Source organism: Vulpes lagopus, chromosome 10 (assembly GCF_018345385.1).
Source record: "Vulpes lagopus strain Blue_001 chromosome 10, ASM1834538v1, whole genome shotgun sequence".
Classification (NCBI taxonomy): Eukaryota; Metazoa; Chordata; class Mammalia; order Carnivora; family Canidae; genus Vulpes; species Vulpes lagopus.
Window position 1 is genome coordinate 103484922 of NC_054833.1, and position 20831 is coordinate 103505752.

The 20831-nt window shown below is 60.5% G+C and overlaps 1 protein-coding gene and 1 long non-coding RNA gene across 2 annotated transcripts in view; one reads left to right on the forward strand and one right to left on the reverse strand.

Moving 5' to 3' along the window:
• On the forward strand, nucleotides 1-13834 carry LOC121500618. Its single transcript, XR_005990423.1, has 3 exons — nucleotides 1-57; nucleotides 7858-8022; nucleotides 12157-13834. It is a non-coding gene; the product is annotated as an uncharacterized LOC121500618 (long non-coding RNA).
• Nucleotides 1180-20831, reverse strand: part of VAC14 (VAC14 component of PIKFYVE complex) — a 101090-nt gene continuing 81438 nt past the window's right edge. The window contains exons 15-19 of the mRNA XM_041772479.1: nucleotides 10747-10921; nucleotides 9203-9321; nucleotides 7936-8015; nucleotides 5968-6118; nucleotides 1180-1802 (exon numbers count right to left, since the gene is read on the reverse strand). Coding sequence (XP_041628413.1) covers nucleotides 1640-1802; nucleotides 5968-6118; nucleotides 7936-8015; nucleotides 9203-9321; nucleotides 10747-10921 — 688 coding nt within the window. The 3' untranslated portion in view covers nucleotides 1180-1639. The remainder of the gene's footprint in view (nucleotides 1803-5967; nucleotides 6119-7935; nucleotides 8016-9202; nucleotides 9322-10746; nucleotides 10922-20831) is intronic.

A 20831-nucleotide genomic window follows, 5' to 3' on the forward strand; every position in this document is an offset into this window, starting at 1 on the left:
CGGGGGGCGGCGGCGGCGGCTGGCGGCGCGGCCTCAGCGCGGGCACTGGCGGCGGCGGTAATCGGAGCCGCGGCGGCTCGGGCGTCACGTGGGCGCGGCGGCGGGGGGCGGGGGCGGGGCGCGCTGTGGGAACGGCCGGCGGGGCGCGGGGCGCGGGGCGCGGGGCGCGGGGCGGTCAGCGCCCGAGCGCGGCCCTGAAACCCGAGCCCGGCGCGGCCAGACGGGCCGGGGGCGGGCGGGGCGGGGGCCGCGGGCGGGGCGGGGGCCGCGGGGGGGCCTGCTCGGGGGCCTGCCCGGCGCCCTCCCCCGCCCGGGGCTCGGGCCGCGGTCTTCCCGCGCTTTTAGCGGCCGGCGGCAGGCTGGGCTCCCCCGGGGGCGTGCGGCGGGGGCGCGGGGGCGCGGGGGGCGCTTCGTCCCCGGCACGACGAGCCCGGACGGCCCCCGGGAGCTCCTTGGCTGCTTTCCCACGCGGGCCGCAGCCACCGCGTCGGGGGGCGGGGGGCGGGGGGCGGGGGGCGGGGGGCGCGACCCGGTCGGGTCGCTGCTTGCTCAGCGGCGGGGCCGGCCCGACCGAGCACAGGTGGCTGCAGCCTCCGGGGGGCCCTGGAGACTCCCGGCACATCCCTCCCGCCCTCCCTGCGCAGAGCCGGCCCCGGGGAAGGCCCGCCCGAGCTCGGTCTCCCCAGCCCCAGGGGCCACCTGGGAGCTCATTAGACCGAGACTGGGATCGGGCGGACTCCGGCCCACGGCGGGTAACGAGGCTCTGAGCCTGAGCCGCCAAGGTGGGCACCTGCTCCGGCCCTGTGCCGCAGCCTGCAGGGCGTGCCCTTCCATTCAGAAACTCCAGCTTTGGTTCATCTGTTCACTGGGTATGTGGCCCGTTCCCACGGGGGAATCCGGTGGGAAGGTCGGAGGAGGTGCCCGGGAAGGCAGGGTTCAGGGTTTCAGGCCAGACCAGTGCTGGGCGGTCTCCAGGACGCGGTGGGTCCTAAAGGCGAGAACTGGCACCTGGAACACCCCATCAGGGGCTGGGCGGTGAGCAGCCTCTCAGGTGCAGCCAGCACTCCCTGGAGTAATCCCTGGCACCAGCGCCCCGGGACAGGCAACGGGGTCCTGGAGCAACTGCGGGCATCAATCAGGCGGGGAGCAGGTGCCAGGGAAAGGAGCAAGCAGGTGCGGTGGAGGGTTTTCTGTCATTTCTTTATTAGGGCAGGGGGTGTGCCATCACATGGACTTCTGTGCTGGTCCCTCGGTGCAGACAGGTGCGCATACTAGCAGGTGCGCGCGTCAGCACGGGCCAGAGCTGTGGGCTCTGGAGAGGCTGGAGAGGTCGAGCTCTTTTGCAAGAGGATATTAGAAAGAGACCAGTTCCAGAGAATGGGGCGGCACCTGAGGCTTCGGCCCCACCCTGGTGGGACGCCGGCTCGGTGAGAAGGCCGGGGTGCAGCTGCCTGCCCTGGCGGCCCCAGGGGCTGGGCTAGGAAGGGAGCTTGCGTGGACAAACCCCGCCCCCCGCCCGCGCTGCTGCCCGGGCCCCGCCCCGCCCCCCAGGCAGGTCTCCGAGCTCCTGGGGAAGGGGCCTGAAGACCCTGAATGCTCCGTGGGGCCGCTCCTCCGGCCCTTCTCCATGCCAGGCCCGTCAGAGGACAACCCTTCGGTCCAGGTGGTCCCCGCGCCCACTCCGCTGGTGTCTCACTTCCAGGTGCTTCTTCTGGACCTTCTCAAAGTGCCGCAACAGCTCTGCGTAGTCGATGCTGGGGGAATCTGCTTTCTGTGACTTGGGGGTGGCCTGCGGACTGTCTCTGGGGGGAGAAGGACTCAGCATCAGTCTCAGCACACACAGGAGGGAGCTGGGGGGCAGGGGGCAGCCCCAAAGTAGGGGAGCCCGGCAACATCCCCTCCCCCTCCGTTGCTGGGACCAGTCAACACTGCCGCTTGGATAGGGTCTTCAGTCTCTGGAGCAGCATCTCATCGGGAAGCATTTCCTGTTTACGACTGGCTCTCTTTGGGGTGAAAGCCAGGGCTAGCAGCCAGCCAGGAAGCCAGCTGGGGCCTGGAACAGGGTCCAGGGAGAAGGGGGAGGAGGCAGCCTGGCTCTTTCTCTGGGGCAGGACTAGGCCTGTAGACAACAGGGATTGTCTACTGCTCAAGAGTCTCTACTGGGCCTTCCCCTGGCTTGGCAGGACACAGATTTTTGAGTGTTGGGGTCCAGAGGCCTGTGGTCATTCCCTGTTCCTGGGGAAGGAGAGCTGCTTCCACCACCGGCATGCTGACAATCTCTACAACTCCTGTTGCTACCACCCTCCCTGGTTGTTCTGTACAGCTGCACAGGTTGTACACAGCTACAAATGTACGGGATGCCCTCCAGGGGTCGTGCAGTGTAGTAACCCTGTTCAGCTTGCCCCAGGGACTAGATCCCCTTGGGCCCTGTTCCTAACCACCCCTCCAGTGGAATCTCAGGAAAGTCTGCTCCTCTTGCAATGTAGCCTCACTGGCTTAGGAAACAGATCTGTGTGGGCTGGAAAAGTATTTGCTTCTAGCTGCTGAGGCCTGGTGGCCCTGGTAATAGGGTCTCACGAGGGCCATGGGCTATTCACGAGAACCCTCTGAGTTCATGGAGAGACCCCAATATTGGGGCCCACACAGCATCTGAGCACACGAGCTCAGTAAGCCTGGATCCGGCTGTAACACGAGCACTTCCCAGCCATTTGACCTTGGACCCGGGACTCTGTTTCCTCATCTGTAAAGGGGAACTGCCACAGGAGCCACCATGGGGTGGGTGGTGGTGAGGATTCCTTCAGATTCAGCATGCCAGAGCTTAGCCTGGTGTCCAGCCCCAGCCTAGGTGCCCACGGGGCAGCCAGTGGGGCTACAGCTCTGCCCCTGAGGGGAGGTCAGAAAGGGCCCAGCAGCCCCAGGCCTGCTGTTCATCAGCGGCTTAGTCCACTTTGGGGGAAATGATAGTTCACCCAAAGGAAACCCACACCAATGAGCTCGGGCCCTGATCGGCATCTCTGACCTGGCTGTGAGGGCAGGACCAGGGGCAGCGGGAACCTTTCCCGCGGTCAGGATGCCATGTGGAGCTTGGGGATGGCCCCCACACCCCTACCCACTGTGTTCCCTTCCTGTGGAAGATGCTCCACCGAAGACACTTGGATGGTGGCTTGGCCGTTGCTCTCCCTGGCCTCAGGCAACGTTAGTCCAACAAAGAGCAAGAGAAGCCAGGTGGGGCTGGCCCTAGCGGGGGCAGACTATGGGCACATTCTGAACTCTGGCTGCTGTATTCAGCAACCCTAGGAATGGGGAAGGGGCCGCCCTGTCACAGTACCTCTCTGGTCCAGGTGTCACTGCCCTGAGAGAGTAACCTGGGCTTCTGAGGCCACGTGTGACACCCTGCAGCTTAGAGCTCTAGCCGGGCACTGGCCAGGTGCTTCCTCAACCCAGTAGGCTGACATGCGGGAGAGATCCGTGGGCTGGGAAACACGAGCCCAGACAGGACACTGGCGAGTGTCGTCGGACGCTCGGTGTCCACGGGTCTGTACACCGCTCCCCTCAACACGAACGACAAGCTCAGGCGTTAGGTCCCGAGGTAGTGCTGAGGTGAGGGGTTTCCATGGAGATGCCAACAGTGGACAGCAAACCTGGGTGACAGGCACAGATGTGGCCAGGGGAGTGGGCTATACCTTGCACCCTCTGGGCCCTCACGGTGGCAAGGAGCGCTGCCCTCAGTGACTTGGCCTCCCTGGGCTCCTCCTGGCCTGAGGCTTATGAGCAGGGAGTGGGTCCCGGAGGGCGGGGGCAGGGTGGGCAACACACTCTGCCAGGAGCGGAGATGGGATTCCGGTACCCAAACCTGGCCCTCTTACCTGCCGCCCCACCCACCCACCTGTCACCAGGCTAATGCCGGTGAGCAGCCCCAACTTTTTCTTCAGGGGATCCCCCCTGCCTCACTGAGATGGTCTCTGGGGAGTGGCCTGGAAGCCTCAGAGGGGCCGGGGTCTCCGAGGCCTCCTGGCGCCTTGAGCACATGGGATGAGGGATGGGTGGCGGGTGCAGAACCCCCCAGCTGTTCCAGGCTTGCAAGCCTGTCGGGCAAGTCAAAGCCGGCTTCCAGCTGCCTGCCCCTCCCAGGCTGAAACTGTCCCAGTCCCCCTCTCCAGGGGGTGGCTGTCCCTCTATGCCCAACCCTGCAATCTGACCTCTCCCCCAGCTGTTCGCAAGGCCCCCTCCCTGCTCGATTTCTCCCTGCCCATCCTAGTCCAGGCCTATGACCAGCCCACTGACCAGAGAACCCAGAGGCCTCAACCCCTTGGCCCGAGACTCCTCTGACTCTGACCACAGGAGGCTGGGAGAGAACCCTCTTTCCCCAGCTTCCGCCTGCAGATGTGTTGTACCAGGGCCTGGAGCGTGCAGGGAGAGTCCTACTAACAACACAAGCTTTACACCCCCACCCCAAAAAGGAGATGCTGTGTATAGAGCTCCAACACCGGAATGGCCCTGAGCAGCATAGTCTGTGGGCAGGCTGGGTGGGGGTGGGGACCAGAACCAGCCCTCCTGCCGCCGCTGCCTCCTCCCCTCCAGCCGCACCTCTCCTCCTGAGTGCCTGCCAGGGTGACCCTAACGCCCCCCTGACACTGGAGACACTGCTGCAGAGGCCAGGCCAGCGAGGCACACTGTGGCTTCAGGACCTCTGGAGTCCCAGGGGTTAGAGGTTTTCTGAACAAGGGAATCTAAGGGCAAACCCAACTCCCTGCTCCCCTGGGAGAGTACATGGGTGTCACTATGAACAGCTTCGAGGGTGCCTAGCCCTGCCGCCCCAGAGCTCTGCTGTCTGGGAAGAGGGGTGGTGAGGGGGCCACACCTGCTGAGGACTCAAGGCCCTCCCACCGGCCCAGGGTAGACAACTTGTCAGGTGGCCCACACCCAGGCTCCAGAGAGGCTGAGCTGGATGGGAGGGTGGTGGGAGCCTAAGCCCAGGGCTCTGGAGGGCACAGGGGCTTGGGTCTGGGGCCTCAAGCATCAGGCAGGCCAGGCCCATTTCGAGGCCGCCTGCATCAGTCCCAAGGGCCCAAACCCGAGGCCCTTCTGGAGAGTGAGGTGCCAGGCCTGCCAAGTGGCTCTAACAGCCTGGGAGGGAATTCTAGACACATAGGGCATCTGATGCAAGCTGGGTGCGCTCCATTCAGCGTAAATCTTCTCAGTGGCTCTGCTTGTTTCCATGGCGACCTGACAAGTGAAATTTTCCATCTCGGATGCCAAATGCCTGTGGATGAGGCAAAGCCTCCAAGGGTTACCAAATATAGACACAGCCCAACAGGCTCTGGAGGCCGGGCCAGCAGTGGGTTTGGGGTGGGAGCCGGGCTGGACCTCCACCCGCCCCCCCAACTCAGGGGGCTACAGCTCCTGCCTGGAGGCTGCCATGCTGGGCTGGTGGTGGAGTCATGCCCAGGACCTGTTCTTCCCATGGGCAGGACTCTAGCAGGGTAGCCACGGGGGCATCCTGCCTCCCACCCCACCCAGGATGGGGTTGGGAAGGTCACAGGGACACTGGGGTCTCCCTGAGGCCCAGGTTGGAGACTGCCAAAGATGTGGGGAGGGGAGGGCCACCTGAAGCCTGGCTCTCCTATCTGCCATGGGACCAGACATCATCTTTGACCTAGGACATAAACTCCTCCTCCACCTTCTCCTGCAGTTTCTCTACAAGGGCATCGGTTTGGGTGACTGGCATGCTCTCATTTTCTAGATTAACTCAACCCTGACTGCTTACCCTCTGTCCCTTATAAATACGCCCAGGACACCCGACCTGGTGCTCTGAGGCCTCAGGTCAAGTGGCAGTGGGGTGGCCAGTGTCCACAGTGCCAGACGGATGTGATTCTGAGGCAAGGGAGACCCTTCCAGGTCTGACCTCTCTTGGTGACAAAAGCCACAACAGAGGCAGAGGGTGGCAGTCCCCAGCCCAGCACTCACTCGGTCTGTAGCAGCTCGGGGTTGGGCACACACTGCAGCCGGTGGGAGAGCAGCTGGAAGGCTCCGCTCTGGGGCAGCAGCATGAGCAGGCCGTAGAGGGCCTTGATCAGGTACGGGTTGTTCTTCACGTCGAGCAGCTGCAGGCGCAGGTCTGCGGCAGGACGCAGGGTAGAGATCGGGGGTCAGGCACCACCCTGGGCTGCGCCTCGGCCTGCCTGGGAGAGGGGTCTACCCTGGGGAGGGCTGGGCAGGTGGTAGCGGCTTAGAGCGACGGAGGGGCTCCTCCTTGGCCAGACCCGCCCACCCTCTCCTCCAGCAGTGCCTCTGCTGTCCCGGGATGTCCTCATTCTTTCTTCCTGCCCACCCCTACCTCCACCTGGCCATCTGTCCTGAGTCACCTCAGCCTGGTGCCCCCCAGGCTGCTGCTGGGCCTTGTCCCTGAGCCCCTACACTCACTGCAGCCTAGTAATGAGGGGACCCGGGGCCTGTAGTGTAACAGATTCCCCGGTCTGCTCTGCACGTGCCAGCACAAGAGAGCTATAAATAGAGTGAGCAGGAGAGAAAGACCGGATTAGGACAGCTTTAAGGGAGGGCAGGATGCAAAAACGCATGTGTGTGTGGCTAAACACACGCCAAGCTCAGAAGTGTTTGGTAGGTGCTTCTGGAAAGCCACCTCAGATACTAGCCCTGGGCGTACCCCACCAGATAGGAGAGGTGCCCCTGGGCCTGCCCAGTACCTGTCCCAATTAAACAGGCCCACGCTGCCCTCCTCTTGAGCCTTTCTGGGAGAATCCTTGGCTCCTGCCTTCTTGTATCTCTAAGGCCCAGTCCCAGACAACCTTTGTGGACGATGAGCCACAAACTTCTGGAAAGGCCATGTCACCCCAGCAGCAGCTGTGTGTGTGTGGGGGGGAGGTCTGGGTTGACGCTGGAGCCAGAGCAGTCAGGTTTTGCTGCCCCACCCCCAGCCCTCCTCTTGGCACAGGGAGCAGGAGCCACCAGTGGAGACCTGAGTAGTCATCTCTGGGAAAGCTGGGGCTGTGCGGCCAAGCCAGTCCCCAAGGCGGGGCCAGGCAAGCCAGGAGCGGGATGGGTGCCGAGCAGGCCCAGGGTGTGTCTGTGTGGTCCCCCCCACGGAGCCCTGGGCCTGGTGAGGAGGTGTTTGCGGCTCCTCCGGGGTCACGCTGGACCTGGAGGCCCTGGGGGAAGTGAGATGTCAGACCAGGGGACCACTTGGGACAGGCTTTGATGCACACTGCTGGGAACAGGGTCTCCCTCCTGTTCTCGGGTCTCCTGCGCATCCACCAGTGGTGGCGGTTGTGTGGAGTAGCTTGGGCAGGTGAGAGGTGCTGCCAGAGCGCCGGGGGCCGGGGCAACCAGCTGGGCAGGAAGGAGGCTGCCGGGCGGGCTGCCTCCCAGCCTCCCCACCGTCCCGTGAACACAGGAGTTTGATTCAGCGGGCTGCCGGCTTTGGAGGGCAAGCACTGCACGTGCCGAGGTGCCAGGAGCTGCGCTCGCCCTAGCCAGCTGCCACTCGGGCACGTTCAGCCTGGATGTTACAGTCACACAGTCGTGCCTGGGCCCCCGGCAAACACCGACGCTGCCTTGCAGTGAGAGGAGCGGGTGGCTGCTGGGCATGGAGAAGCTCCTGCAGGTGGGCCCTGTCCCCGGCCTCGGAGAGCCATGGCGGAGGGCACCGTGCCTGGGAACAGCTCCGGGACAGCTGTGACCCCAGCCCCCGCCGCGGAGACATTCTCAGCCTCAGGGTGGGTTTTGCCGTGCGCTCGCCTGGGTCCACAAGACCCACCTGAAGATGCTCGGCCTGATGCCGCACGGAGATGCCGCACGGACGGGGCTCCTTGGCCCTGACTTACATTCTTGACATTCTAGGAATCATCCCTGGGGTGAGCCCCGCCCCCCTGCAGAGGCGGCCCCCCCCTCCTGCTGCACGGGAAGCAGGGCTCTCACATGTGAAGATGGGGCACTCGATCAGCTGCACCAGCTTGTCCACCTCAGTGAGGAAATCCACCGTGACCTCCAGGTCCCCGCTAGCCGGTGGGTCAAGGAAAGGCTGACCACTGGGCGGGGACGGGCCCTGTTGGGGTGGGGGCAACCGGAGAGCTGGGCCCCAGGGCCATGTTCTTCCCACCTGAGCCGTGGCTCTGCCTCAGCACGAAGGTACACACAGGACACCAGTCTATTTGGCGCTTTGACCTCTGTCCCTCTAAATGAAAAAGGTCATGGCTGTCTCTGCCCCCCCCCACGGGCACTCGGGTTCTGCCCCGTGGCTCTCTCCTCTGTGCCCTCCCAGCTCTGAAAGGCTCTTATCTCAGCCCTGTAGCCTGGGGGCGGGGGGCAGCTGAGCAGGAAAGGTCCTCTTTCCTCCCTGAGTGGACGCCTGTCAGCAGGGCCAAGGTCAGGGCTGCAGCACGTGTGTGGCCTGCAGTCCTGGGCCAGGCCAATGGCTGAGAAAAGCAAAGCTAGGGCATGGAAGGAGAGCAGGAGCCCTCAGGGAGCGAGGAAGGCCACACCGACCCTCAGTGGAGGAACCTGAGGGCCCCTTTCTCCTTACCCCTAACTCCTGGTCCCATGAGCAAAGGAGGCCCATTGTGCATTCTAAGTAGCTCCTCGATCCCGGGTCACACGCCAGGCATTCAGAGAGAGGCTGGTTTGCTTCAGTGTTTTAAGAACTGTGACCAATCTGCCCATGGATGCCTTTCACAGGCCCTGAGGCATGCCGGGGGTGTTCACTCTGGCTGAGGCCTCTCACCCAGCCTGCTTCTCCCCTCTGCGTCACTGCCAACCTGGGTTCTCTCTGGTTCTGTGGCCCTAGAAGGTCCCTGAGCTCCTCCCCAGAAATGCTGAGACACCAGAGCTCAAGCCCGCAGGCCTCACCTAGCTGCACCCACTGCAGTCCACCTGCCTTCCCCATTCCTGTGGTCTCTCCCAGCCCCCGCCCTGGGGCACCCCTCAGGCTGGATCCCTGGCTTACAAGGTGGGCAGCCCCAGCCACAAGACCCAGATGACCCTGTCTGTTGCCAACAGCACTCTCCAATCCACCCCTCTCTGCGCCCTCGAAGGTCCTGATGTCACAAGGCCTGGAGGCAGAGCAGAAGGACAGGGGGATGGGGCAGAAGCGTGCTAGTGGGGCCTGCCACCTGGGCAGAAGGGTAGCACTTGGCTCCCGCCTGTCCCCCAGTGGCTGGATAGGAAGGATGGCGAGAGCGAAGGATACAACTTCTGGATGAGGTCGTAGGCGTGCCGGTAGTTCTGGGTGAGGAAGCACAGGGATACCGTTGTGACTGGGTTGTGGCACCAGGAGCGGTACAGGCAGCAGAACAGGTTCTGGCTCTCCTGAGGGGGAAGAGGTGTGAGCAGCTCACAGAGCCCCCACTCCTGCCCAGCCGGGGTCCACGTGGGGCCTGGGATCCAGGGGCCCTTGCGCTGTGCCGGGGAGCCAGCTCAGCACCCAGGGCTGTGTTTGGCAGCCCAGCTGGGAACAAGCTGTCACAAAGGAAACGCTGACAGCTCCTCCTCAGACCCTGTCATTACTCCCGGTCCCGCAGAGCCACGTGGTGGTGGCTGTGAAGGCCTGGTCAGGCGTGAGCCTGTCCTCTGCGCTGGCATTTCTGCCCTCGGCAAAGAGCAGCATTGTCCTCTCCAGATCTCTGTGGTCCTGGAGCCTATGGGGCTGGGAGGGCTCGGCCGCGGGGAGGGAGGAAGCTTCCTCAGGGCTGAGGCTCTCCAGCAACCTCCCGTCTCATCCTCAGATGCCATTTCCTCCCTCCCCCATGGCCCACCTGGCACTCAGGAACCAGCCCAGGAGTGAAGCCCACACCCAGGGAACCCCTGCACTGAGGAAAATTATTAAATCCTCTGCAAACGTCTGGAAAGAACCACAGGAAGAAGGCAGAGGTGTGGCCTGGATTATTCTGAGCTGCCTGGCCCCAGATGCCCTAAAGTAGGCTTGGATGTCCTTGAGACTCTCTGAGTGGGAGTAGAGGCAGGGTCTGAGCTGGGAAGGAGGGGGTGGGGTGCAGAGACCACAGCCCACATTGGGAAATGAAGAGCCACCAGCCACCCTAGAGCCACTAGCACATCCAGAATAGCAGCCATTTCCAGAGGCCCCTGGAAGCTCAGCCTCCTGCCCTTGCCCGGTGTCTCCAGGGCAGGATAGCAGAAGGGTGAGCACCTCCCTGCTCTCTCTGAGCAGCCCCGGTGGGTCCTTATCCCAAGCCCGGGCCAGGCAGCACTGTGACAACCTGGCTTAGGATAGGGGGCCTTGTGAGACAGATGTGTTCAACCGTTGAGAGAAAGGCCAGAGCCAAGGCGGAGGGTGGGGAGAGCAATAATCCCTGATGTCCAGCAACGGTTATAGCCCAGAAGCCTGGCTCAGACAGGGTGGCACACCTCGAGGGCACAAGCCACTGGCTCCCAGGAGCCAGTCTGCTCAGTGTGTGAGGGGGCAGTGCTGGAGTGGGGGGTGGGGTGGCAACAAGTGGAAAATGTATGGTCTCTGGCGGGTCAGGGAGGGCATGTGGACCCTAGAGTCCAGAGCCTTCCCTGGGCAGAGACCCCTGCAGCGGGTGGCCCCAAGTAAACTGGCTCTGACTTACTGCCATGGTTGGCATTCAGTAGGCAACCCAGGCAATCTCAGATTTCATCCCATCTCCCCCCTTCCCCCTGGGAGCCTCCTGGGGTGAGGGGTGTGTTACTGTGGCTCTGTGCCGTGGGTACACAGGATCGCACCCGGGGCCCGAGCCTGTGGACATGGAGTACCAGAGTCTTCAGGTCCTTGAGCTGGTTCCTCAGTTGGAAGAGCTCTGTGGAGGTGAGCAGGATGGTGTTGAGCGTGTGGACCATGGTTGAGGCGAACTTGAGGTCCTCCTCTCGGAGCAGGATGTCTGCCATCGAGTGAAAGATGTTCTCTGCATTCAGCAGGAGGCAGAGCTGCCTGGAAGAGAGGCCAAGTGGAGGTCAGAAGCCTCTGGGCTTAACCTAGGAGGTCTCTCCCCGGTCCTGCAGCATCCTGATAGAACCTGCCCTTTCCTGGGCTTGGCCTGGGACCCCAGCTCTCGGGCCCGTGGGGGACGGTGGGGTGCTGCTCACACTGGGCCTGGCTCCATGCCTTCCAACACTGCTCACCCGGGCCCAGCAACCCTGGAGCCCACTGGCTGGACTGACTTCTCTCCCCTACCTCCAGCCCCAAAATGGAACTCTGTGAGCAAAGGCGGGCCTCCCTCTGCCTACCACTGTTGCCACAGAAGCCCCGGGTTACCTTTCTGATCTTCCACAGGCCACAGCAATGCCCCCCACAGGCCGAGGACTCCCTACCCCTTCCCGCCTTTACTTTTTTAGAGATCATTTTCATGGGACAAGTAACACTGCACCGGTCATCTAGGTACTGTCCCCCTGCCCGCCATCCTGGGGTCAGGAACTTGTTTTGTTCACAGCTGCCAGCCCCCCACCTGGAGTGCATGGTGCCTGCTATGACAACCCTGAGTTTTATCTTTGCTGTTCAGAAAACGAAACTCTGGTGCAAGGAGGCAAAGTGACTTGACCAAGGTCATGGGATGAGTTAGGGCCACTTCTCCTTCCCACCATCTCTCTAGGAAGTCCTGCAGGGATAAGGCTCAGGCTGTGTGGAAAGGAGTCTCCATTCTATGAAAAGGAAAACAGGAAATCCAGAGAATGGAGAAAAGCAGATTTTTCAGGGTCCCTGGGCCAAGACAAGTGAGAGACAGGTCTCAAGGACAAGTTCTGAGGAAGCCTGCTGACTTCCCTTCTTTGCCATGGTGCCCACAGAGGCTCAGCCTTGGGGGAACAACTGGTCCCCCAAGGAACAACAGGTCTTCCTGTTGGGAGTCCAGGGATCCCACGACTCCTGCAGACTGAGAAGGACCAGTCAAGGATCTGGCAGGTAGGCCTGGAGGAGGGTGTGTGGCCACTGAGCTCCTGACGGCACCAGCTCAGCATCCCTGCCCTGTCTCCCCTTTGGGGTCCGCATCTGCTGGCCTCACTTCTAGTCCCTTCTCCTGGGAAGCATAGACTTGGACTCAGGCTTGTGGGGACAAGGGTCTGGGGCCTCAAGGTCTAGTGTGCTGAACAACATGAACCACATTTGGAGCCAAGATGCTGGACGCATAGCCATCCTGGGTCACTGAACTCACACTAAACTCTGCATTTCAGGGTCTGGTTTCCTGCTTCCCTCTGAATACCAGCCATGCCTTGGGGCCAGACAGCAGAAGATTCTTCCCACCCCGGCTCCAGAAAAATCCCAGAGCATTTGGTAACAGAGAGGCCAAACCACGAAGTGCAAACACTGGGCAGGCCGTCTCCAGCCCAGGCCTAGCTGGAGCCAGCAGCCTTGGGCAAGAACGCAGCAGAGAAGAGGAACAAGGCTGTTGGGGGGATGGAGCTGGACGGTGTGGGCTGGGCTTTGCCATCGCCTGAGGGGCACCCCTGCTCACCTCTGTGTACCCAGAGCCTGCTATGTCCGCCCAGCTGGGTGACCCCTTGTGTCTGTGCCACAATTTCTTCACCTCCTAGTTGGGGGTAATCCCCACCTGCACGAAGGGGGCGACTCAGAGGAGAGCGGCTCATGTGGGGGTGTACAATATGTGGCTAATGGGATCCCCGTTCAGTACCCTAGTGGTACCATGGGTCGGGGAGACAGGGGGACAGCCAGCTCCTAGGAAGAAGCCTGGCCTTTCTGTGGAGCACAGACAGTACTCTTTTCCCTCCTGGGCCTCCCACTCCTGGATGAGCCCTGTCTCCAGGGCCGTGGGATAGAAATGTTCCAGAAGGGCAGGCCAGAGAGGAAGGGGAGCATTCTGACAAATGGTCACAACTGCCCGTCGCCTGCAGCTGCTGCCGTCTCCATGACAGAGGGGGACAGCTGAGGCTCTGCCGGGCAGCGCTCTCCAGGGACCAGGGGGCACAGGGACCTGTGGCAGCCGGGGAGTGGGGGTGGCGCTCTTACGTGAGGACAGCTGGGGAGGTGTGGAGGGGAAAGCAAAGGGGGTGGTGGTGAGCACAGGCAGGCGCCAAGGCCTCCTGGTGTTCCTCAAACCTGGGAACACTGATGGTGCTACAGAAGATCAGGGATAGAGTTTTCTAGAAATGCTCCTCTCTGACCACCAGTGAGAGCACACCGACCTGGCTCTGCTCCGGAGTGCACGTGCTGTCTCTCACTCTCTTCTGTGTCTCTCGGTGGCCATGCCTGGTCATGTTTTCAAGGCCATCTCTAGATCTGGATCAGGGCCCCAGCACAACTCTCTGGCTCCCCGCCTTCCCATCTCAGCGAGCAGCGTCACTGCTGAGGCCACCCAGTTGCTCTGCCCAAACCAAGGAAGCAATCGGCCTTGATGCCCTGGCTTCTCTCTCCAGGGCACCCGCCAGGCCGACAAGTGTTGGCCACCTCTTCTGGTCAATTCCAAGCCATCTCCTCACTGTCTCCCTGCCGCTTCTCCCACCCCTACAATCCACCCTCTCAGTGTACTGCCCACCGGGGCAAGCCCTGGAAGTGCTCATCAGACCACACTACTCCCTGGTGCTTTCCCACTGGATCGAAGCAAACCCCAGCTCCTCACCATGCCTCTAGGATCTCCTATACTCTGGTCACTTCTCTCCAACTTCAGGTCTTACCACTTCTCTTGCACTCACAACAGACTGGCCCCTTAGGCTTTTCTTCTGTTCCTGACCTCTGCTGTGGCCTGGAAAGCTCTGCTGAGGCAACAGCACGTGGCCAGCCTGCTCTGGCCATGGAGGTGTCAGCTCCAACCCCAGGCCCTGGGGAGGGCCCTGCCAGTGCACCTCTCTTGCCACCACCAGCCCTTTCTAAGGAAAGTCCCACGTCTTTCTGAGCATTTCTCACTACCTGCATCATCTGGGAGGCAGACTTGTTCACTGGGTCCTGGCTGTCTCTCCCTCTAGAACGAGAGCTGCAGAAGGCAGGGCCCTGCCTGTGACCCTCATGAGGAGGGCCTGGCACTGAGGAGCTGCTCAGTAACCACTGCTGAACGTTACCGCATGGAGGAGCAGTGCAAAGGCCCAGAGATATTCCTGCGCCCTGCTCCGGTGCACCACCTTTGCTCATCCTGGGCAGGCCCCTCCCTGCCTGCTGTGCACAGCTTGTCCGCAGACAGTAGCTTCCCAGATGTCACATTTCCACCCTTATCGTCCATGGCCCAGTGGGGGCCTGTCCAGGGCATGTGGGAGGCCGGCTCAGCTCAGAAGACCCCTGAACCGGCGCTGTCAGGACACAGCCACAACACGTTGCACCAAGGAGCCTCCCCCAAGCTCTACTCATGAGATCCCTGTAGGAGAAGGCAGAGGAGCCAGGAAGGGCACCCCCCCCCAGAGAAGCAGGGGGTAGTGGGGGGCATACCCTCTAGCCTCAAAGCCCCACTGTGCTCAGGACGTTTGCTTCAGCAGGGCTGTCCTGCTCCCCACCCCTGTGGCTGGGCCAGGGGACAGGGAGGTTCTCAGAGGCAGGGGCTGCACCTCATCTCCTCTTATCCAGCTTTTGTCATCCTGTCCCAAGGTCACCTGAGGTTTGGGGAGAAGGAAAACAATACCCAGATGCTGGGTCACGAAGCCTCCAGAAGGCAAGAACAGTGAAGTATTAGCTAGTGCACCGGGAGCTCTTACCACATGCCAGGCACTGCGCTGGGGGTGTTACGTGTGCCCCTGGGGGGATGGGCAAGGGGCAATGAGCCTAGCTCATGTCTTTGTGGGCTCACTGGGTCCTGGGCATTTTAGGGGGCAATCTCGGTAGGCCAGCTCGGTCGTACCCTGGGGGGGGCTCTGAATTCCTGAATGGGACACTGATTCCGCTTTCCCAGTAAGAAGGGGGGGGGGGCTAGGGGGAGAGGGAGGCACCCAACTTTTCACTTCAACCCTGAGCCCATGAAATGGCCTGCACAGGTGGCCTCCAAGTCTCCAGAGGCCCAGACCCAGGGTCCTCCTGTGGCACCTCGCTGAGTCCTCACACGCTGCGGGGTGGGGGGTATGACTCACTCCACACGGAGAAGACCTAGCTGATCGGGGGAGGAGGGAGGCCCTGACCCAGAGAGGCCACTTCCAGACCTGAGTTCCTGTTCCTACTCTGCCTCCCCGGTGCCCGTCCGTGCCCAGTGGGGGCCTGGCAGATGGCTGCCTCGCAGGGCTGCTGCGTCATCACTTCTGCTGAGCCCCGGCCCTCCTGGGCTGCCTGCCTGGCTCTCAAGCACAGCATCAATAATGGAACACAGCTTGCAAGCGTTAAACATTTGCCTGTATTTTTTAATACCCGTATTAAAGTACTATTCATCACGAGACAGCAGCTTGGAGAACTGGGGACGCGTAGAGGTGAGGCAGGAGGAAGCCTACGTGGGTCCTGGGAGGGCAGGACCCACAGACCCGGCTCGGGGCTGGAGGGCAGGGGTCCACACACTTGCGCCCTGGGGTGGCCTCTGGCACTCAGCCACTCACCTCAGGCAGGAGGCCCGGGGGTGGACTCCGCCTCTCCTTCCTCCAGCCTCCTGCACAGCTGCTCCCTGGCCTCTGGGCCTGGGATCACGCTGGGGAGCAACCAGCCTCCAGCCTGACCCAAGAGAGGGACTCCACTTTCCCTAGTGGATTGAGATGACACTGCCTTGCCCAGGGAGATGGCTTCTTTGGGGGTCACTTCAAAAGGCCAAGGTCTATAGCAGAGCCAGAGGAAGGCACTCTGGAGCAGGGCCTGCCTGGAAAGGGCTGCACCACACCTGCCAGGCTGGTGTGAGCTTTGTGTCACTGTCCCGTCAACCACTAACACTGGCCAAGCATCCTCGTGCCCCAGGCTCTGACTCTGAATGGCCACCAGCCTCAGTGTTGTCCCACAGTGGAAGATGCTCTCCTGAGCCACTGTTTCAGGTGATATGTGGGCCAGAGCAGGTAGGAGGAGGAAGGTACCAATTAGCCTTACAGGTGGCTCGAGACTGGCTGGTCACACTCCGAGGCTATGTGCCCAGGCTGGCCAGGAGGATCCCGCCTATGAGGCAGCGGCTGCTGCCCGCTGCATGGGAGACAGGCATGGGCACAGGCTGGCTCCTGCTAGGCCAACTGGGAGCCTGGCACTGTCCTTTACCCTCTCCTGGCAGTGAGAAAGGGGCCACATGCTGCTTTTCCTCCAGGGACCTGGACAGGTCACCAACTCAGACAAGGCCAAGACTTGGGTTGGAGGAAGAAACCCACCCAGTGGCTGTGTGCCCCTGTCCCCGTCAGGGCTGTGTGCAGAGCAGGAAAGAAGAGGCCATTGCCACTGTCTGAGGGTGTGAGGTGGGGGCTGCTTCTGCCTCCAGATGCCTCTCTCCAATTAGCCAGCCCTGTCCCCCACCGCCTCAGGGCCTGGGCAGGGCAGGAGGGGATAGAGTTCAGCAAAGAGGAAGATTATTTTGGTAGTGGGAGTGGTAAAAAGAGGAGAGTGAGCAGTTCCTTTCAGGACAGATGACCCCCAGGGCCTGGGGAAGGCCATGGTGAGCCCAGAGGAGGGGGGCAGCCGTTAAGTGGACTCCTTCCCAGGGCCAGGCCCACCTGCAGGGGCAGAGGCTCCATAGGAGGGTGTGGGCCCTGGAGCGCAGAGTCCTCAGCACGGATACCTTTCTTGGGGAGGAAGTGCTCTGGCTCCTTGCCATGCTGTGCTCTGGGGAATCTGAACCCTGCCATGTGGCTTGGGGGAAGATGTAGTGCTTCTTCCCATGGCCCCACTTCCCTGTGCCCTCTGGAAATGACCAGCAAAGTTACCAAGGTCAGAAACTGTCCTCCCCCTGCTTCGCTGTCAGCCAATCCTTCCTAGGTCCCTGGGCCATTTGTAAGACACTCATGCTGGTTCCCTCCTGTGGCTCTCCTCCACTCCCATCCCCAAGTAAGGGCAGGCTGATGCCCCCCCCCCCCCCCCACCCCACTGTTCTGACACAGCCCAGAGTGGAGGGCTGGCTGGGGAAGTGAAGTGAGCTAAGCTACACTCACTGGGGGCTGTTGCCCTCCACTCCCCTGCCCTCTCCTTCCACAAGCCTGGCTTTTTAAATAGAGATGGAAGCATAAGCAGATGGTGTGTCTGACCCTCGGAGGGAGTCCCTAGGGTGAACGTTCAGCCCAGAGGGTCCAACAGCAGTGGGCACAGCCCACCCCATGGCGACTCAGCCCAAGGCTACTGGACAGGGATGTGGGAAGGGCACCAGAGAGATTCAAGTGAACTTTAAGGTGAGGCCTTTCCTATTCTTGGCTGTCCTCAGCTAATGAGAAGGCCACCAGCACAGGACATGAACAGCTCGCCTGATGGGGAGAGACTCTGGACAGTGGCATACTTGGGTGGAAAGAGATGCCAATGCTGAGACAGAAGCTGCAGATCCACCTCCCACCCCCCCCCAAACTCCCCCCGTTGCTATTCATGCCCTCTTCTTGCTTCAACCCTCCTGCCTCTTGGTGCCAACTGCTCCGTGATGAACACAGAAGTCGGAATTAGCCTTCAGAGAGTGGGCCCCGGCTCGTTAACACCCCCGTCTCCTGTGTGATCAAGGGAATGAACCCTCTGGGCCGCCCAGACCCAGGAAACCGAGCCATTAGTGTCACATGGGAGGTGGGCGACATGGCTGATCCATCCGGCACCTCCGGCTGGGCTGAGCCCAGTAAACGGCTTCCCAGATAGAAACAGGGAGGTCTGTTTGTGGCCCCTAAACCACCTGCCCGATGCTGCCCGGCCCCACCTCCACCTCTGTGCTCTAGCATCAGGAGTCCTGCCCAGGCAGGCCAGGCCTCCAGCCACACTGGGCCACACTGGACATGGCTTGCGGCTCAGCTCTCTGGCAGGTGGTCTGGGGAGGGGATGGTTAGTTCTGGGGTGGAGAACACCGTCTGGCTGGGGTCTCCAGGGTGACTGGACAGGCAGGCCTGGTTCTAGGTCCCTTGCTGAGGCTAAAACTGGCTGCTGCCTCTGGGGAAAGCACAGGATGGGGTGGGCCCCCTTGGGCCTCTGCAAGGTGGCTTCAGTGCCAGGCCCATGAGGGCGAAGAACAAGTTTCAGGTACCTCTTGTGCAGGTGTCCTTGGCAGTAGGGCCAAGTCATTTCTTTCTTTTTTTTCTTTCTTTCTTTTACTTTCTTTCTTTCTTTCTTTCTTTTTTTCTTTCTTTCCTTTATTTACTTATTTACTTTCTTTCTTTTTCTTTCTTTCTTTCTTTCTCCCTTTCTTTCTTTCTCTCTTTCTTTCTTTCTTTCTTTCTTTCTTTCTCTTTCTTTCTCTCTCTTTCTTCTTTCTTTCTTTCTTTCTTTCTTTCTTTCTTTCTTTCTTTCTTTCTTTTCTTTCTTCTTTCTTTCTCTCTCTCTCTCTTTCTAAGATTTTATTGATTTATTCATGAGAGACACACAGAGAGAGGCAGAGACATAGGCAGAGGGAGAAGCAGGCTCCATGCAGGGAGCCTGATGTGCAACTCAATCCCGGGACTCTGGGATCACGCCCTGGGCTAAAGGCAGGTGCTCAACTGCTGAGCCACCCAGGCGTTCCATGGGCCAAGTCATTTCTGCTCAGAACCCTCCCCTGTCCCTCTAGGTGGGCCTCCTTCCTTTGTCTCCATCCCCAGCGTCTGTGTCCTGACTGCAGGATACACGGAGGTATGGGCCCTCACTTCTCTCCTCTGGCTGTGGTCCATATGCCCTCAGTAGTCTAAGGCCAAGGGGACATGGGCTGTCCCAGGAGATGCCAGGAGTCTCACAACCATAACTCCAAAGTGCAGCCTGATGTCAAGTATAGAAAACACAGGAGCCCAGAGCCACTGCCACCATTCCTGCTGCAAAGGTCCTCCAGCCTTGGCCTTGGCCCTGCCCCTGCCCCTGCCCAACAGCTGGGATCCTTTAGGAATTTAAAGAGAAAGCGGCCTTCAGGTCAGAGTAACATTAGAACGGGAAGTAGGAGTAGCCTCCCATCTGAAGTTCAGAAAGCTCCAGAGCCACACTGCCCCCACTTCTCCTCATCCCACCCCGCCCCACACTCCTCTTCTCTTCTAGCTCCCAGCTTCCCAAGTATGAAAATTGTAAATCTGTTTTATTTATTTCAATCAATCCTCAGCAGTGTGCCCCTCAGGGCAGAGGCAGCCATGGTAACCCTGCCAACTCATGCCTTAAAAATTCATCGTGTTTAATGCAGTCTATGTGTCTGATACGTTTAAAAGTTTCTTTGCGGGGTGGGGGGTGGTGGTGGTGGTGGTGGGAGGAGGCACGATGACTTGTTTTTCTGGGTCTTGCTGAGAGCTGATGGAAAGGGATGGAGGGAGGGGCACAGCATGACGGGGAAGAGGAAGAAAGGGGTCTTTTATCTAGTTAGTTCTCTGTTGCTCTATTACAGAGGAGCATGGCCAGGCTCCTGGGGGCCACAGACACCCGGGCTGGGCTCATCTGGAGACCTCCAGGGAAGGCCTCATCCGGATGGGAGCAGCTAAGAAAACCAAACGGTCTCTGCTGCCTTGTGGTGAGCCAACCCCTTTCCAGGGGCCAAGATGAGTGTGGCTCTGAGCCAGGAGAGGTGACTTCCGGCTCATACACTGCCAGGGGGGTCAGGTGGCCCTTTCTACCATGTGAGGGGTTCCACTCACTTAAGAGAGAAGCTGTCTCCTGCACATGGCCCAGCTGACAGCCTAGGCCCTATCTGCCCTGTGCTCTGTCAACCTGGCCAAGCCTGCTTCCCAGTGTCCATCCTTAGAGACCTCTCCAGTCCCCTTCAAGCCTTTGACCCCTCTCCTGCCTCACCTTGGCTAGTTGCCCACAATCTCCTTCCTCAAGATCTGCACAGTCCCTCTGAGCTCACCTCCCAATATTTGCTTGTGTGTCTCCTTTCTTAACCTCTGCTTCCCAAGGCAGAATGTGTCTGGAACCACATGAGGCCTGGCCCAGGGATGGATACTTATGGAACAGGAGATGAACTGCCAGGAGGAGCAAGGTGGCTTGGATGACAGCTCTGGAACATGGCTTGCGTGAGGAACTGCATGCTCAGGAGCCAGGGGGTCAGGGGGGTTTGAACCCTGCGGGGGGGGGGGGGGGTGGGGCAGGCGGTAGGGTTGTGCAGCATCTAGTTCTGGCTGAAGCACTTACAAAATTTGCCAGGAGAGGCCTCTGAGGGGACTCAGCAGGTGTCTGACTTACAGACGAGGTCCAGGTTTGTGTCCCAGAAAAGATGCTCTACCTTCCATCCCACATGGTGGAGATACCCCAGAATGCAGCTGGATGCAGGTGCGATGGCAGGGGCAGGATCCCCATGCTGGAGGTGCTTGGAATACCCAAAGGGCATGGAGGGAAGACCCTGGGGGCTTGGCTGAGCTGTGCCTGCACTGGAGGAAAAGGCACTGCTGGGGGGTGGGAGAGGTGGGAGGAGCTGGAGGCTCCCCCCGCCCCCGACCCCCGGGAAGCCCACGGCTCCTGAGCATTTCTTTCTTTCTTTCTTTTTGTATATTTTTTATTGAAGTTTGATTTGCCAACATATAGCGTAACACCCAGTGCTCATCCCATCAAGTGCCCCCCTCAGCGCCCATCACCCAGTCACCCCATCCCCCCCCACCTCCCCTTCCACCACCCCTTGTTCGTTTCCGAGAGTTAGGAGTCCCTCATGTTTGGTCACCCTCTCTGATATTTCCCACTCATTTTCTCTCCTTTCTCCTATAATCCCTTTTGCTAGTTTCTATATTCCCCGTATGAGTGAAACCATATAATGTTTGTACTTCTCCGATTGACTTACTTCACTCAGCATAATACCCTCCGGTTCCACCCACGCTGAAGCAGCTCCTGAGCATTTCATCTTTTGAATAGTCAGCAAATGAAAGCAAAGGGAAGGGTCACTAACAGAAATCCTGTTGTT